The sequence below is a fragment of the Mauremys reevesii genome, linkage group 19 (genome assembly GCF_016161935.1).
Source record: "Mauremys reevesii isolate NIE-2019 linkage group 19, ASM1616193v1, whole genome shotgun sequence".
In the NCBI taxonomy this organism is placed as follows: domain Eukaryota; kingdom Metazoa; phylum Chordata; order Testudines; family Geoemydidae; genus Mauremys; species Mauremys reevesii.
The window spans coordinates 8,262,959-8,281,878 of NC_052641.1; the positions used below are offsets into that span (position 1 = coordinate 8,262,959).

An 18,920-nucleotide genomic window follows, 5' to 3' on the forward strand; every position below is an offset into this window, starting at 1 on the left:
ACCAACATTAGACCAAAGCATTGCAGCCCTCAGAAGGCTAAACTATCGTGTGCTCCAATAGGCTGAGAATAGGAGAGATCTTTTATTTTCTCATCTGTAAAATGAGTATTGTAACCCTGACCTGCCACAAGGGGAGTTAGGAGGTTACGTTAGTGAATGCTTGTAGAACACTTTGACATCAGCAGGTGAGATGCTTCATTATGGCATTGCAAAATTATTGCTCTTAAGTGGTGAGTGGGGAGCAGTGGGGAGAAATCCCTTTTTAGTAAATTATGAAAATGGAACATGTCCCTTGCAGGATGAAATGTTGTTACATTTAACTCATAGAACACTGCTGGGTTTCCAGGCAGCCAGCCAGCCATGGCACAGGAGGGTGTCCATATTCAGCGGGCCATATTCTGAGCTACTTTGTGCCTGTAGTAAGGTGGGGGTGTCTCCTGGAGTTCCCCAGTGTGCATTGGGGACTGTACATAGTGGAGGGGTCTATTTCCCAACCTTTCCTCCCTTCCCACTGCACAGCTGCAGATGAGAGCAGCAGAATCTGCCCCCCTGGTCTCAGTTACAGTGTGCTACAAATCCAGAGTAGTAATCCCCAGGAAGTCCTTTCTGTGAAAACTTCAGATGTATACCAGTGTAGGGATGATCAAAATCTTGCCTTGTGTGTTTGCAGTATCCAGTCAGCTTTCATGTCCCGGGGTATTTACGCTGTTGTCAGATCCTTGACAGTTTTGTGCATGTGAATTTCTGTTGTAGTTTGTAAATGAATTTTATTTGAAGCTGAATATGTCTCAGAGTGTCTTAGGCTGAGCACAATAGCCACTTACTACCCTGATTCCGTCACACGCCGATTCCTCAGTAGGTGTTCACGGGCACCTTAAAATGGAGATTCCACTAATAAGCACTTAGGGGCTTTTAAAAGCGTATGTAATTGATCAACTGGCCAGTCACACCTCTCTCAAGCTGTTAGAGCATATCACATAAGCATGCTCCCGCCCTTTAGAGCACTTGCAGCCCAATCTTGGTGAGCTTGTGCAGTCAAAATCTCTGCAGGGATTGATTTCCGCACAGATGCGGTAGCTACAGTTTCACCGTTAATGATCTCTTTAGGCTAGTCTTTCTTCCTGTGTTTGATCCATTTGGGAGTAATCCAGGAACCATCCTGAGCCAAAATGTCTCTCTTGTTGTACTACTTAACAAGGTAAGGTGACACTTATGGGGAAAAGGTGGAAATGCCATAGACTGGTTAAGGCTGAAGTCACTTCTTGCCCTGAGTGTATTTGATTGTAACCGTATCATGAGGCAAATATAGATTTTGGGTGCCCAGAGTCCCCTGGAGGCTCAATTTCTGTGACAGGTTAAAGATTTTTGAACAGTGCCTGAAATCGGAGAATACACCCGAGAGCCATTTGCAGCACGTAACTAATCAATCCGCGTGACTCCGTGGGATGCACTTCATGTGTGAGCTAGAAGGTCGTACGTTCACGTCTCGCACTAGCAACTGGGCTCCGACTTGCTGCTGCTTTCGCAGCGCCTCACTAAGGCAGGGCTGGTGTGTTAGAAGTGACACATTAAACCCCAGTCCTATTCTGGTCATTATTCAGCCAGCAGTTAAAGCGCTGGAAAACTTAAGTGCGCTGGCTAATTTTCTCTCATTAAAAATAGCTTCGACAGCCCAGTCTTACTCCCACTGAAGTCAATTACAAACCTCCCATAGACCTCAGTGGGGAAAGGGATGAGTCCATTATGTCCAAGACGATACACGTGCACCTAATGGCAACCGCGTTCAGTGCATTGCTATTATGTAAGGGCTGCAGGAGAGTACACAAACCATTCTATTCTCTTATGTTTCATTCTTATTAGAATTAATAGAAAACTTAATCACCATGAATCATTTAAAATATTTAATAAAGGAATGAGGAAAGAGTCCAACATTGCCTTTATTGCACTGCTAATCTAAATAGAAACAAATTGAGATGGGAATCACTGGAGTGGGCGTAGTTCACCTGTGAAGTCCTGGTAACAGAGTGGAATTGACATGATGATCTCTATATAATGCACCTTCCAACTGGATCCCACAGCACTTTACAAATGTTATAGATCAGCCGTACACGCTTTGCTCATTGCTGAAATGCAGCCACTTGTAAAGTGGAACTCAGCAGCTAGTTAACAGCAAAGTGCAACTTCCCACAACAGCTTAGGTCAGGAAGTGAAGAGCACCAGATTGAAATGAAACTGCAGGGAGATGGAATGGAATGTCCTCATTCACAATCCGGCCAATACAGAAAGGCTAATTTGCTTACTGTTGCAAAAGTGCCCGGGGGATCCTTACTGCACAGAGCTGGGACCTCAGTTTTATGTCTCATTAACGCAAACGGCACCGCCAGCCGCCCAAAGCCTCCGAACGTCATTTGTACAGCAGCTAGCACAATGGGACCCTGGTCCATGTCTCTGATTAGTAGGCGCCGAGGTAATACAATAATACATAATAATAACAACCTCATGCTTGGATGCTGGTTCAGCCGGCCTCAGAGGAGAAAGAGTCACTACGGCTCCGTTGCACTAGGAGCTCGGTGTGTGATTCCCTGCTTGCGTACACATACTTGCGGCAGCTCTCACTGAGCCGGTGCTAGTATAAGTACGTAGCCACTCGTTTCAGTTGGGTTTGTATTCGGCACAGTTCAGTACCTATGCTGCTGCAGCTATACTGCTATTGATACTTGTGTTAGCTCTAGTACGTGTATGTGAACAGGGGAATCACACCTCTAGGCTGCAGTGTGGACGTAGCTTTACTGAATCATTGACGTAGGAGTTTTCCCCAGAGATCTTCCATGTAGAGACTGACCTGGCTTAGCTGAGAAGATCTGACAAGGCATATCCTGTGGTGGCTTGGCTGCAGGGCATGGGTTTTCTCCCTGCTTTGATCTTAAAGAGGTTTATAATCTCTGCTGTTCTATCTCAGGGAAACTCAGTGTGACATAGAGGCTGTGGGTAGTGTGAGTGTCGTCCCAGTTCATACCCTGCCCAGCACCTACCTGCAGAAAGTGCCCGAGCAGCCAGAAGATGCTGACAACGAGAAGAATGTGACACGGATGACTCAGCCACCACTGGACAAAACCACCACTGTGAACATCCCCGTCACCATCACCGCGCCTCCAGGGGAGACCACTGTCATACCAAGTGAGTGCCTTGGACAACCTGTCGGTCTCAATGGAAGTTGTGGACCCTGGGCCAGATTTTCAAAAACAGCTCTGCACATTGGGTGCGGCGCTCTTTTGAAATCCCACCCCTCTGGTGCGCATTGCCACACTGTGTAGATGAGCCCTGACACTGACTTGGTGTGTTGCTCTTGGGCAAGTCACTTGGGGCCTGATTCTTCAGAAGAGATGAGCACCCACAACTCTAGCTGAAGTCAATTATGGAAATCAAGCCCTTTAAGCCCTACTGCCTCAGTGTTCCCAAATGAAAGATAGGGAGAATACCTGCCTCAGAATGGTTGTGAGTCTTTAATTCATGAAATGTTTGTGAAGCACTTTGAGAACATCTGAGCACTACAATGTGTTATTAATACCAATAGGCTGGTTCTCCCCTCAAAGTAACTAGGACAAGCCCCATGTAGCACATCAGCCAATACATCACTATCAAGACTATTGAAACCAAATAGTCTGTCACCCCAGAGCCATGGTCACTTTACCATGGGGCAGCTGTCAGCCGGGCATGCCAAAAGCTTTTCCTTTATCCAAAGTGAGTGCTAGGGAAGGGACAGCGAGCAGAGTTTGATTAAAGCTTGTCACTCGAAGCGTGCTCTAATTAACGAGGACTGGCATGCCATGTCTAAGCTCTTTCATTACGACCCAGATGAATGAGAAATTGGTGGTTTGTTATTTGTCCTTTTTGAGCTTATATCCTGGATACGACCATGTCAAGGCCCCTTTCTGAAGAAGATGAGAAGGCTGCTTCCGTTTTTACTCTAAATTCGGCTTTTTCTTTGTATTGTCTGATTTGTGTCATCAGGCCCCAAGTCTCTTCCCTGCTGCATCTGTGTGAAGGGGTGTGGAATGATCTCCTAGAAAATACCCATGAGCAGCCTTCCCCTCCCCTCTGCTGGTGGTCCCTGGCTTGGCGGGACGGAGCAGGGGAAGAAGGGGATGTTCTGGGAGCATGACTGGAGAGCTCTTTGGAGCAAGTCGTCCTAACTTAGAGTAGCCCCTGGAGCTGCTGTAAATTGTGCTGGTAGCTGGGCCTGGAATACAGGAAATGTAATCAGGCTTCAGTCAGTCTGGACTGTGCCTCTTAGGCCCGTTTGTACGCTTCCTCTTTACTCTCTTGGCCATATGAGATGTTTAGTAATTCTACTACATTCCGATACGGACGCCTCTTTCAGTCACAGTCTCCCCTAGTTCTTTCTTCCCTTGTGACGTTGACATATATCTGATCTGAGAATTAGTAAGGAATTTACTCAGCACCTTTTGGAAAAGGGCTTAGGGGATCTGTCATTTGTTCCTGATGAAATATTGGTTTGTTGGGGGGACGGGGAATAAAAAGTATAGGTTCAGTGGGTAAACCACAAAACCTCAGCTAAAGCATCACAAGAAAATGTCTTTTTGGACTTACGAACTGATTGGCCAGTGTATGCAGCAGCTGTTTGGCTAAGAAAAGAACATGCAGCATAAACAGGGTCACTAGTTCATGTTTGGGCATCTGACTTCAGTAACTCCTGACGCAGAGAAGTTCAGGTTTTTCTCAGTCCCAGAATTAGCAAAGCCAAGCTACAGCTTGCTTATCTGAGCCTTCCAGATCCATCCCCGCTGCTGGTTCATATCCCATGCACCAAAAGATTCAGGAGCATGCTGTCAGTTAGGCTCATTATCTCTTTTTCATAGCACCCTAGCTGACTATCCTTACCTACTGGATTACAGAGATATCTGGTTGTTTGGGATCAAATTTCAATGCCTGTCTAGACAGACCCTTTAAAAAAAAAACAACCTTAAGATTTGCCTGCATTTGGGTATTTCCCAGTCATTTCTGAAATATTGCTCATCAGTGAAGCAGTTAAGGAATAATTTATTTGTACTGTGTATTATACTATAATAAATAGCCATGCTAACAACTGACAGTTAGTAGGTTCATTATACTTAATCAACATGTTTGAAAGCTGCTTTTCTTTATACAAGCTGCCTTGTCTATATATCCAGCAGCTGAAGAACATTTATGAATGGGATGTGTTTACCTTTTTGACCTGTTTGATGCCTGTTTCCTTCAATTCTCTTTGTAGTGAACAACGTTGAATTTGAAAGTAAAACGGAAGAGAAGAAAGATATGGAGATTGATGACTTGACAAAAAATGGGCCTAAGCCAATCCTGCCTTATAGCTCCATGTTTATCTTAAGCCCTACGAACCCGTAAGTCTTCTACCACCACAGTGCCTTTTCTGTCTTGTGCATGTGTGTGTGAATATGGAGCGAAAAATAATGTACATTTACTTGATCTATGTTTAGTCAAATCCATTGGAAAACTAAGTACATAGCTTGACTGGCCTACGAACCAGATGCACCATCTGAGTTGGGCTTTCCTGAGGTAATAAATTACCAATGGAAAAGAGGGGAAAAAATCCTGGAAGAAGTCTGAGCTTCTGATGGTCAAGTTAATGGATATTTGTTCAGTGATCCATCGGTGGAGACTGTGAGCTTGCTATTGTGGATTGCTCCTCTGAATTTCCAGTCTGACCAAGAGCACATACCTTTGTCAGAGGTCTGCTCGGGAGGATGGAATGTCAATAGAAGAAGAGGCCTTATGAGGAGCAAAGGGCTGAGGGAAAGTCTTTTTGAGGCCAGCGAATGCAGCCTGGTTCCACAAACACCTTCCCTTGGAAGATGTGGTCCTCTGGCCAGCCCTGTAGCCCCACATCACCACAGAAGCTGAATTTCTGGGAAACTGCAAATATTTATTCATGAGCTGAGGCTGAGTGTAACAGGGTTATAGCACTTCTGCTGCTTGCAGCATCTGTGTCTCATGGATAGCTTTGCACTTTGACTCTGCACGTAGAGAACCGTGTCATTCCCAAGTGCCGCAGGACTAGACAGGTACATCATCATGAGCCATAGGAGATCTAGCATAATGGGCTGTGAGTCATTTCAAGCAGTAACTTGGGTCTGGAGCAGAGGGTTGGAATCTTTGCCACCCCCGAGGATTGCTTGCACTATTTGTGATTATTTCTCTCTGGATTAAACCCCGATTAGATCTGTTTTTCACAGCTCTGGGCTATAATCACATTCACCAAGATGACCTGACTGTGAGTGTGTGTGTAGTTGGCATACACTGGAAATAAATATGGAGGGTATCTCTCAATACAAACTATAGCTACAAAGGAGCCCAGCCCATTAGCAATCTGACTGCTGTTCAGTAGCCTATAGGAAATGAATTGAAGGCTCAGTCCACTTCTCATTGTCAACATGGGCTTCTCTACTTTGGGCTTGGCTACACTGGAGAGTTGCAGCGCTGGTGGTGGGTTTACAGTGCTGCAACTTACTCACCGTCCACACTTGCAAAGCACATCCAGCGCTGCATCTCCCTGGCTGCAGCGCTGGCTGTACTCCTGCTCTGCCTCGGGTATAACTATTGCAGTGCTGGTGATGCAGCGCTGCTCCGCCAGTGTGGCCACCAAAAGCGCTGTAATTGCCTCCAGAATTTTCCCATAATGCTTTTAACTAAAGAACTCTCTTTGTTTTATTATGATGCCTCTCTTTGTTTTGTTGTGAACTCAGGGCTCCCGGAGCTGCTTATCTAAAAACCAAACACAGCTCCTGTTTGCTGTGAATGAGGCAGGCAGGGGGATGAATGTCTACAGCTAGTGTTTGTTTGAGGAGAGAAACAGCACGGCGGGGGTGGGGGGAAAGGGAGTCCGTCGGAGCAGCTGCTTATCTGGTCTGAAGGCTATTTGCATTTAAGAGTGAATGAGGGGTCGGGGAAATGGTCAGAATTTGCAAGGCAGGGAACTGACACAGTGTTGGCTCCAAAAATCCCCTCTCTCTCTCTCTCTCTCCCCCACGCTCCCTGTCACACTCCACCCCATCCCCCTTTTTTGAAAAGCACATTGCAGCCACTTGAACGCTGGGATAGCTGCCCATAATGCACCACTCCCAACACCGCTGCAAATGCTGCAAATGTGGCCACACTGCAGCGCTGGTAGCTGTCAGTGTGGCCACACTCCAGCGCTTTCCCTACACAGCTGTACGAAGACAGCTGTAACTCCCAGCGCTGCACACCTGCAAGTGTAGCCAAGCCCTTTGAAAGAAATATCTGATTTCCCCTTCTACATTTTTTGTGGTTTGTTCCTTCAGCTGTCATTAAGGCATCGTGGAGGGTTGGGGTGGCTGATTGAAAAGTCTATGGAGATTTCTGTTTCTCAGAATGCTGTGAACACATTGTACTAGTTCTAACAAGTAGCTTCAAATACAACAAAACATCCTTTGATGAATGTGATAATACACAGTCAATGTGAGGAGGAGTTTGATCTGATGTGCACACCACATGGTACAAAAGAATGATGAACTTTCTGGGAACAAAGAAATGTTGGAATGATGGGGCTTGGATCCTGGCTGGCTTGATTTTAAACATTATTCTGCCTCAGATATTTGGCAGCCTGTTCTGCTTTGCCTCAGCTGTGGGTTGATTGCCTGGACTGAGTCTTAGGTTGTGAAACACCTAATAACGTTACTAAGCTGCAATAGCAAAAAGAGTACAAAGTCCTGGGCTGAGAATGGGCTGCCTGTAGCCTGGTACAGACCAGTTAGAGCAGGACAGGTGTTCTCAATCTTTTTTCAGGTAACTCCCAAAACACACCTACTTTTTTTTCCTGTTACCCCATCTTGCAGAAAGCTTTGAGCCCCATATTCCAGTATCCTTTGTGCTCTATTAATCCTCCCTCTCCTGACCCCCCCAAGAAAAAAACCCAACCAACGGTGTAATACATAGTTCATGGGACCATATGTGGGCAAAGTAGGCATTAACAGACAGGCCCATATGGGGCCCAGCACCGTGAAGGTAAGCGAGATGAGGAGGCCACAAGATGCCTCCCATGAAGGGACCAAATGCAGTCCCATTGTGGAGCATATACATTGATCCCTGCAAATGTTGTGGCTGGGGCTACAGGGAGGAGCAAGGACGAGATCGGCCAGACACAGAGTGATGTGCAAGAGTAATGCAGCTGTCTGTGGAACATATGCTCCCCTGGAGACTCAGCCAGAATTCCTCCCGAGCTCTCCCGCTGCTGTATTGTCCCTGAGTACCCCATACAGCACATCCCAGCTGAAAAGGCCAGAATCTAGCTCTCTCTGTGTGTCAATTGGATGATTTCATCGGGTTACTGAGCCCCTTTACATTCAGAAAGTTACTTTCAATGTAAGAAGGGCTAAAAACACGTTGAAATGAAATGTGTCACACTAAAATGATCAGAAGCACCCAAAGGTCTAGAGAAGGAAGAGGAAGAAAACACAAGTTTTTTCTGGGTCTACACAGGTGAAGGATGGGTGTAGGTTCACATCTCTGATTTTATTTCATAAAGCAGTTCCTTTCTATTGTTGAAGGGTAGGATATCTTTTCACAGTATCTATTTCTAGATGATTATCTTCCCAAGCTCTGTTCTATTGCCCAGAGCACAAAGCATTTTTGAAAAATATAATTTAAATAGATGGTTTTTAAAGTACCAATGTTTAAAAAATACACATAGAAAATTATTTATAACATGCCAGTCATAGTTTACAAATATTTCTGCATCTCAGTACTTGTTATGAATGACAAATAACCAGAAATAACTACTTGTTATTTCTTTGATTAATCCAAATTCAACATGTAAATTAAAGTTACAAATGTTGTGGGTAATTTCACTGCTTTAGAGTCCTTGAACATGGGGATTGTTCTCCCTTATTGTAAGATACATAACTAGAGCTTGGGAAACTCTGTGAAACATTTCTATGACTTTTTTATGTCTCTACGGAAAAGGATAAATGGACACAAATCAGATATTAGGAATGGCAATATACAAAAACCTGTAGGAGAACACTTCAGCCTCTCTGGCCACACAATAGCAGATCTTAAGGTGGCCATCCTGCAGCAAAAAAACTTCAGGACCAGACTTCAAAGAGAAACTGCTGAGCTTCAGTTCATCTGCAAATTTGACACCATCAGCTCAGGATTAAACAAAGACTGTGAATGGCTTGCCAACTACAGAACCAGTTTCTCCTCCCTTGGTTTTCACACCTCAACTGCTAGAACAGGGCCTCATCCTCCCTGATTGAACTAACCTCGTTATCTCTAGCTTGCTTCTTGCTTGCATATATATACCTGCCCCTGGAAATTTCCACTACTTGCATCCGACGAAGTGGGTATTCACCCACGAAAGCTCATGCTCCAAAACGTCTGTTAGTCTATAAGGTGCCACAGGATTCTTTGCTATTTCTATGACTGTTATTTCAGTATTTTTTCATAACAAGTTCACTTCAGTTGTTTTGTGCCCCTTTTACATTCACTATCCATTATTAATCTAGCAACAGGAATTACTAAAGTAAATACTTGCAAAAAGGGAATTTTAAAATCCACTGCACAAATATTTGCTAAATATATGCTCCTATCATAATTTAGGGCTGTTGGTTTGTTACATACATCATCCAATCTGGGAATAGAAACAATACCAAGTTTATTATTAACTAACCGACACCATGCACATTTATTATTTTGCATATTTGCAATTAAACATTTGCAGCTGAGTGCCAATCAAGAGTTATTTGCTGAAAAAAATTGTGAATAGTTTTGAATGATGTAGAAATACCAGAGTTTCACAATTTTCTTGTAGATGACTTACAATAAAAAGAGGTTAAATTTATCAAATAAATTACTGGTTATGAACTAGTTGTCCAGCTCTCAAATATTGTATTAAAGAGCGTGGTAGAGATGCCTGGAGAGAGAGAATAAAAACATTACATTGCAGTTATGAAACGCTGTTTATCTGAGGATCTCAAAGCACATAGCAAACATTGAAGGTCTGATTCTTCATTCAAAGGAATTTCTTGCATGAGTAAGTACTACAGGACTATGGTACTGACCCTGCATCATTCAAGTCTTTGGGAGTTTTGCCATTAAACTGAACAGGATCAAGTCAAGCCTTGTGCATACAGGGGACGTTAGTGCATGGCAAGCTGGGGTGTCCCACCCATATGGACACTGCTACGGTTCATTGAAAGTCCCATAGTGCACTCTCTCGTACTGCTGTTGGAAATAGGAGGATGGCAAAGCGTGCTACAGCACTTTTAGTGCACTATAGTAGCGTCCACGTGGACCGTTGCTGCACGTCAAGGTAGTGTGCTGCAGATTCATGCCCCAGGTAGCGGCACACTTACGTCCCATCAAGATTAGCCCTTAGTACGGTCTGCAAAATTGTGCCCCAATAAGTTAAAGTTCTTGATGGTCCTGGGATATCTAATACCACTATCACCATCTCACAGATGGATTAGTGAGGTGAAGAGAAGTGACTTGCCCAATGTCCCGCAGCAAGTTGGTGGCAGATCAAAGAATATAGCCCAGTAGTCATGACTCCCAGTTCCTGCTATAACCATGATAAAATTCCCAAAGCTGATATCCTTGATAAGCAGTGTGCTCTCCACCCGCCCCCCAAGGCACCAACACTGTGGTGCAGACACTGAGGGACAGTAGCAATGCCAGTGCTTCCATCTGCTTTCTTTTATTTCTTTGTTCTTTCAGAATCCGACGCCTGTTTCATTACATCGTGAACATGCGCTACTTTGAGATGGTCATCCTCATCGTCATAGCACTGAGCAGCATTGCCCTGGCTGCCGAAGACCCTGTCCAAGCTGAGTCTCCAAGGAATGATGTGAGTAGTGACCAAGGCAACCAGAAGATGATTGTTTTGCTTCTCTGGTGGAGGTGTGGACAGCAGAACAACACAGATTGCAGAGTGTGGGGGTTCCATCAACATGTGCTATCTAGTGGGTGACACTGGGGTTGGGAGTGCAAACCTGGGACCCTCTGGAAGTAAGATCTGCACCCTGACAGCCAAGTGCAATACAGAGAGAAGAAAACAGCCACCAAATCTGGCTAGCACTGATGCCGGATAGGTATCAATTAGGGTGAGACTCACACTAACATAATGACAGCTCTCAGATTTCATGTCTCCTTCTGAAAAGCGTTGCAGACCCAACATTGAACTTTTTACTTGCATGGCCTTCCAAAGTAGTGGCTAGTCATTTATACCAACAGTCTGGTTTGTCAATTTCTCTACTACAAGCACTGAGGTTCTCTGGCCACTTCCTCTGTTTGAACCTCATCCACCTTTGAGAACCTGTGTCTTAGCCGTCGATTGATGCCAGCTGGATGGGCCTGCCTTGGAAACCTGGAAAGGCTGTGCCTTCACCAGCCAGAGGGATCGCTGCTGAGCAATGGGAGGCATTTCCACACTCCTGAGGGTGGAGTACACTTCCAGGGTATTTTCATTGTCTGTAGTACAGAAAGCAAGAGACTGAAGCCAGATGTCAGAGTGGCTTCTCCTGAATGGTTTGGCACAACAGTAACCACTAGGACCAGCACAGGAGGGATATTTTGTTTTTAAACAAGTACAGAAAAATACATTTGGGCCCAGTTTTCAACATGTTTCAAACCAGACTCTGAGCTTACACGTCCAATTGATGATGCACACACAAATGGGCATTCACCTGATATCTACACACAAACCCCACAGCTGCCGTCACAGATTGGATGGCTGGGCACCTGTTGTGTTAGCACATAGGTACCCATTGTGTTTCTTGGAACGTATCTACTCCATATCATCCATATTTGAATCAGGATACTCAGATGCTGTGTCAGCCAGTCACTAGATTTAAGATGATTACCAAACCTCCCCACTCGTCTCATGTGACTTGTGAGAATGAAAGCTATATTAACCTACGGGCCCAGATTCAAATACTCTTGCTCTTCAGTAACACCTTACCTTTGATAATAGGGCTACTCATGGAGTATCAGAGGTATCTGGCCCTAAATTAGCAACAAATACAGCAGGATCCAGCTGCCTGATTTGTTGCACAACCTGTGTACGCGAAATGGATGCAGTCAATGGCCAGTGTAAAAGTGGGCGAACAAAACCAGAGACTGGGACTGAAAATTTCACCCTTAAAATCCAAAGCAGTTTACCAAGAAGATTATCTAATTTATAGGTGTGAACTGGCAGGTGTTTTACTTACTGAGGCCTGAGTTCAGGATTCTGCCTTTTGCTAACTCCTAAAACAAATCAGGGAGTTGCATTCCTCAGAACATAACAATTGCCATATTGGATCAGATAAGGAGACCACCTTGTCTCATAGCCTGTTTCCAATCTGGCCAGTTCCAGAGGTTTCAGGGAAGGGTTCAGGAAACCCTGAAATAGGCAGCTATGAAATAAACTAGCTATGGGGAAAGTTTCTTCCTAATACTTGCTAGTTAGAGGTTGGTTTATGCTCTAGACCAGGGGTTTTCAAACTGGGGGTCGGGACTCCTCAGGAGGTCGCAAGCTATCAGCCTCCACCCCATAGCCCACTTTACATCCAGCATTTATAATGGAGTTAAATATATAAAAAATGTGTTTTTAATTTATAAGGGAGGGGGTTGCACTCAGAGGCTGGCTATTTGAAAGGGGTCACCAGTACAAAAGTTTGAGAACCACTGCTGTAGACCAGGGGATTTATATCTCTTCCTTACACTCCAGAGGCATTAGCAATGCTATCATCAACTATTGCAGAGGGAAGCACATTTGTACAAAGGTGTTGGCAGAGAATCAAATTCGGAAAAGATTTTCAACTATTGTGATTTAAAATGTATTCACTTTTCTATTTTAAACCTGCAATGTACATGTGCACACAGCTGATCTCTCACATGTGCACACGAGCATTCGGACAATGATTTCTTTTGTAAAAAAAAAATACTGTTTCAGTTCCATGGAGGGAACTCAAATTTGTGGTCTAAACTACCTGAAAGCATCCCATGAAATGTGTGTTATGCAATGACACCTTGGTAAATATGCCATTGCTGGAATTGGCCTTCCATACACTCCTTTTGGGCAGATCATTTCAGTGATTCTGTGCTTAGTCTCCTTTAAATACAGATTTCTCTTTCTGACTTAGGCGCTGAAGTATCTGGATTATATATTTACGGGTGTCTTTACCTTCGAGATGGTGATAAAGGTAAGAATATCACCATGGGTATTTTTTCAACTTTTCAGATTCACTGTGGTATATTCTGAGGTGTCCAGAGCAAGAGATATGAACAGGGCTGGTAGAAAATGAGATATTTCTCATGTGTGTAGAAAAATATTGATGATAAGAAGTTCTACCCATTATGAACAGGGCTTGGAAACAGCTGGCACACACCGGTACATCATACCAGCTACTGTCTTGTTCTCCAGAATCTCAGCTTTTGTCTTAAAAAAAAAAAAAAAAAAGTTTCTTGCTGTTATGGTTGTGAAGAAAATCTCAAAAATGTGAATGAAGTGTGATGCAGAAATGTCAGTGTGAGTCTGCAGATACTCGGAACCCTAGTTCTCAGAAGTGCGAACAGCCCTATTCATCTCAATCAGGTGTAAACTCTGAGGCTCAGTGACGATTATTCAAAGGTCAACATTAACTATTTCATCCCACACAAAAGAACAGAGAGGGAGGGGATCACAGATCTGCACAGTGTAATGTGAGAAATCTCTTATTTGGTTGCTGCAAACATTTGGGGGGATATTGCCACTGATGGGGTTCCAAACACCAGGGGCGGCTCCAGGCCCCAGCACGCCAAGTGCGTGCTTGGGGCGGCAAGCCACTGGGGGCGCTCTGTTGATTGCCGTGAGGGTGGCAGGCAGGCTGCCTTCGGCGGCCTGCCTGCGGAGGGTCCGCTGGTCCAGCGGCTTCGGCGAACCTCCCGCAGGCATGCCTGCAGGAGGTCCACTGAAGCTGCGGGACCAGCGGACCCTCCGCAGGCAAGCTGCCAAAGGCAGCCTGCCTGCCGTGCTTGGGGTGGCAAAATGCCTAGAGCCGCCCCTGCCAAACACAAGGAATTTATTACAGTTTGTTCTTCCTTGGGCAGCTCTCTCTACCTATTACAGTCAGGTAGTTTGGTTCCTAAGTAACTTCCAGCAGAGATGCCTCTGTGGATGTTATTTCATTTAATTGTGTGTAGTTGGCAAAGTGCATAAGACCAGTACACTACAGTATGTATGCATTAAACAATGAGAAAGTAAACAGTACAGGTGAATGTATATTTAAGAGAAGACCAAATTACAAGAAAGGATCCAAATTGCCCTGTTCTCGGCATAATCTCTAATATGTGTTCATTGTACCAAACTACCATACAGTGTGGCATAGAAAAAGGCCAGGAAGTGGAAAATTAAGGGGATTGACAATCATGGAGTGCACTGGCAAAAATATGTGTAAGGAAGCTTACAGAGCATCTGCTTGTGTAACCCACATGCCTCCTGGTGCTGTGTACTGTCCCATCTAGTGGCATCGAGACCACTTAAAGAGAGATTAATGTGCCTGCTCTACAGGCTTAACTAAAGGCCATTTGGCATTTGGCTTATGCACTAAGCTCCAGAGGTCCATGGTTTGATCCTGGTGACCGGGGTCTGTCAGCCTTACAAGTGAGGGCTCATCCGGGATTTCAACTGGGAAGATTCTAAAGCTCAGGACACACTTCCTCAGGTAGGGGAAGTATGTAAACCACACACCTCCTGGGTGTGGTGTTCTGTCCCATTTAGTGGCACCAAGACCACTTAAAGAGAGAGATTGAGTCTGCTCTTCGGCCTTAGCTAACAATCAGTTGGCTTTTAGCTCATGCAGTAGAGCCTCATGTACTAAGCTCCAGAGATCCCCGGTTCAGTCCCAGCAACCGGGGTCTGTCGGCATTACGCTTGCACTACTCCTGACTCTAGTCAACATTATATGCTTCTGAAATACTAACTTCTCTTGCTAAATTACAAAAGCAAACCTCCCTTTCCCCTACTGAAAACCTGTCAAAAACATAAGCATCGCTACTGTGTAACTTTTGATATAAAACTACTCAAGATAGTTATGTCCCAGGCAGACTGCGAAGAGCTACAAAAGGATCTCACAAGACTGGGTGACTGGGCAACAAAATGGCAGATGAAAGTCAGTGTTGATAAATGCAAAGTAATGCACATTGTAAAACATAATCCCAACTATGCGTATAAAGTGATGGGGTCTAAATTAGCTGTTACCACTCAAGAAAGAGATCTTGGAGTCATTGTGGATCATTCTCTGAAAACATCCACTCAGTGTGCAGCGGCAGTCAAAAAAGCAAACAGAATGTTGGGAATCATTAAGAAAGAGATAGATAATAAGACAGAAAATATCATATTGCCTCTATATAAATCCATGGTACGCCCACATCTTGAATACTGCATGAAGATGTGGTTGCCCCATCTCAAAAAAGATAAATTAGAATTGGAAAAGGTTCAGAAAAGGGCAACAAAAATGATTAAGGGCATGGGATGGCTGCCATATGAGGAGAGATTAATGAGATTGGGACTTTTTGGCTTGGAAAAGAGAGAACTAAGGGGGGATATGATAGAGGTCTATAAAATCATGACTGGTGTGGAGAAAGTAAATAAGGAAGTATTATTTACTCCTCATAACACAAGAACTAGAGGTCACCAAATGAAATTAATAGGAACAGGTTTAAAACAAACAAAAGGAAGTATTTTTTCACACAATGCAACTCCTTGCCAGAGGATATTGTGAAGGCCAAGACTATAACAGGGTTCAAAAAAAGAACTAGATAAATGCATGGAGGATAGGCCCATCAATGGCTATTAGCCAGGATGGGCAGGGATGGTGTCTCTAGCCTCTGTTTGCCATAAGCTGGGAATGGGTGACAAGGAATGGGTCACTTGATGATTACCTGTTCTGTTCATTCCCTCTGGGGCACCTGACATTGGTCACTGTAGGCAGACAGGATACTGGGCTTAGATGGACCTTTGGTCTGACCCAGTATGGTCGTTCTTATGTTCTTATATTTTAGAAGGAGGTTTTGTGAAAGGACCTAAATCATTTGATTAAGGATATAGGGGTTCACCTCATTGCAGATAATACATATCCCTGCTACACATCTGTATTTGGAGTTGGTTCCTATGTTTTTACATGTGGCATGTTAATTTGTTTTCTCTGAAGATGATTGACCTGGGGCTGCTGCTTCATCCTGGCTCCTATTTCCGTGACCTGTGGAACATCTTGGATTTTATTGTGGTCAGTGGGGCCCTGGTGGCATTTGCCTTCTCGTAAGTAGCTTTTCTTTAGAATCTGAATTTCCAGGAAAGGAGAGAGGAGGGTAGATGTGACACTGAACTAGAGCCATTTAAAGCTAAATAGTTGTGGTTCCATTTCACAACAGGTTCATGGCTTTCACAGCCCCAGTTTTTTCTTTTAAATTTTGGGTCAGAACAAACTTAAAACTTCAAGTGAAATTTTCATTTTCTTTCACCCAAAACTTAGCGGGAAAAGAACTTTCCATAATGTCAACCTCAATTAACAAGCTGTTCTAGATTTCATGGAAACTTCACCCAGGTGTGTTTTGGTCCCAGCTGCCACTCATTCGAATCTGGACCCATGTTTGTGACTTATTGGCAAGCCTTTCCTGGCTCATTGCAAAAGTTTCTGGCAGCTCTAAATATTTTTAAGCTGCTCTGATTGAGAAAAAAAATGATCACAGGAGATCGAGCCATTTAAGAAAGTGCATTTTTTCATCAGATAATGTATATCTTTTCCCCAAAATCTGGAAAAACATTCTTTTTATAATCACTGCAGCTTCTGCTTTGTGTGTTTTCTGTATTTCTCCCTCCTCATTCTTTTTCATTAAAGATATTTACATGACAACAATTTCCAAGTTTCTGTAGAAGTCCTCTTCTCCTGCTGCTTATTCAGCACCTCAAGTCACTATCCTCGGTTTCTGACATCAGTATAATTTCCCAAACCAACTACTGTGATTTCACAGAACATTTTGATATCAAGTGAGGAATGAGCAACAGACACAGATGAATTGTTAAGAAACCAAGATCCTCTTTTCATTCATATGCCCTTATTAGTAAAGAACACAGGAGGAGAAATACAGGCACTTCAGAACACAAGCTGATCACAGTGGGAATCTGGGAGAACATTTCCTGCGCTGTTGTAGTGTGTAATTTACCAGTTGCATTATGAGAGGTTTCAATATGCCTCTGAAGTTCCAAGTATTGACCTGGAGGCATGTTTAAAATAGGAGTAGATTAAAGTGCACTAGGGAGGTTCTAGTTCATAGCAGCAGCAGGGTCCATATGGATACTTAATGCATGGCAGGCTAGTGCAGGGTAGATTTACACCCCAGATGGCTGCACACTGGGTGTGCATATAGACAAGTTCTAACAGTGTTTTACCTGCCAATCAAAAGAATGAATTTGCTCCTGGCAGTTTGGCAAGGGGAAGTGTGCAAGCCTACCCTATATGTTACAGAAATAGAACCATTTCTAAACAGAAAGCCAGATTTACTTGTGTTCCTTGGTTGATTTGCATAACTCTGACAATGCAAAACCGCCATAAACTCATCTTAAAGTTAAGATAGGTCTGTGGTTGCTTTGCATCACTGGAGCTACATAAAGTTGCCAGAGCATCCCGGTGCATCTGGCACAGAATTTTTTCTTCTTCTGTAGTTTCAGAATTCCTTCTGGGTTGTATCCATGAAGTCTACATGTTAGATCTTTTGTTCTAGTTCAGTGGCTAATGCTCTAAAAAACAAAACCCAAATCTAAGTTGATTTGACCTCAGTCACTGAGACTGTGAAAACAATAAGATGTGACAGCCATGTTTTCCTCTTCCCCCAGGGAGAGAGCATTGGACATAGGCTAATGGAAACTTGTATTAAATCACAGAATTAGATCCTTTACTCCTCTAGATTTATTTTCAATAACATGATGGTGACAAGGACTTTCCCAGAAATGGTTAGATTACAGCATATGATCAAACTGTATCATTCGCTGCCATTAAATGAAGGTAACAATGTTGACTAGTGTTTAGAGAAGGGGACTGCGAACTGAGAGGTCTGTGCTCTGTTCCTGACTTGGCTGCTAATGAGCTTTGTGATCTTATGGGCAAGTCGTTTGAGGCCCAGATTTTCAAAAATGACATAGTTTTGGTTGTCCACTGCTTTGGGTACCCAGTTTTAGGTACCGAGGGTTTGGTGTTCAGAAGGGCTGAGAACTCCTAACTCCAGTTGAGGTCAATCAGGCCCTCCATACTTCTAGTAATTAGGCCCTGGTTGTGTAAAGTTGGGCAACAAAATTAGAGGCCACTTTTGAAAAACTGACCCTAAACTTCTCTATGCCTTTGTCTCCTGATCTGCAAAAATGGATATAGTAATACATGTCAAGCTTTTATTTAGTGAGGCTTAGGTAATTAAGGCTTGCAAAAAAAATTAGAGAGCCCCAGATGAAAGGTGGTCTAGAAGTGTTAAGTATTGTTAAACAGAAATGTCATTTTCTGGGAAATAATGTCTCTGTCTGTGATCTGTTGTAAATTCCTGATCTCCCTCTCCAGTAAGAATTCACACTTCCAGGAGAGGTTGGGAGGAGAGGAATCTAGGGAGCTTGTCCAGTCAGAGAAACTCTTGTGTGTTCTGAAGACCAATAATATCATTGGTCTTTAAAATATCTACTCCTTGGTGAACATGGTTCTCTTAAGGTAATGTAGAACATCAGCAGATTTATAGAGCCTTTTATGTTGCTGGACAAATTGTTTGTGATGAAAGGTTTCTAGTTTCTGCTCCTTATGAGAGTGTATTGTACTCAGCATTTCTTTAGTTTGCTCCGGCATTGATATCTAATGGTATAATACCAGCCTCTGCACTTTATTTGC

The 18,920-nt window shown here is 43.7% G+C and overlaps 1 protein-coding gene across 1 annotated transcript in view; it reads left to right on the forward strand.

Annotated features, from left to right (window-relative positions):
- CACNA1B (calcium voltage-gated channel subunit alpha1 B) overlaps nt 1–18,920 on the forward strand; it is a 484,205-nt gene that overhangs the window by 361,742 nt on the left and 103,543 nt on the right. The window contains exons 22-26 of the mRNA XM_039506170.1: nt 2,960–3,177; nt 5,273–5,399; nt 10,753–10,882; nt 13,161–13,220; nt 16,209–16,315. Of these exons, the coding sequence (XP_039362104.1) occupies nt 2,960–3,177; nt 5,273–5,399; nt 10,753–10,882; nt 13,161–13,220; nt 16,209–16,315 (642 nt within the window). The remainder of the gene's footprint in view (nt 1–2,959; nt 3,178–5,272; nt 5,400–10,752; nt 10,883–13,160; nt 13,221–16,208; nt 16,316–18,920) is intronic.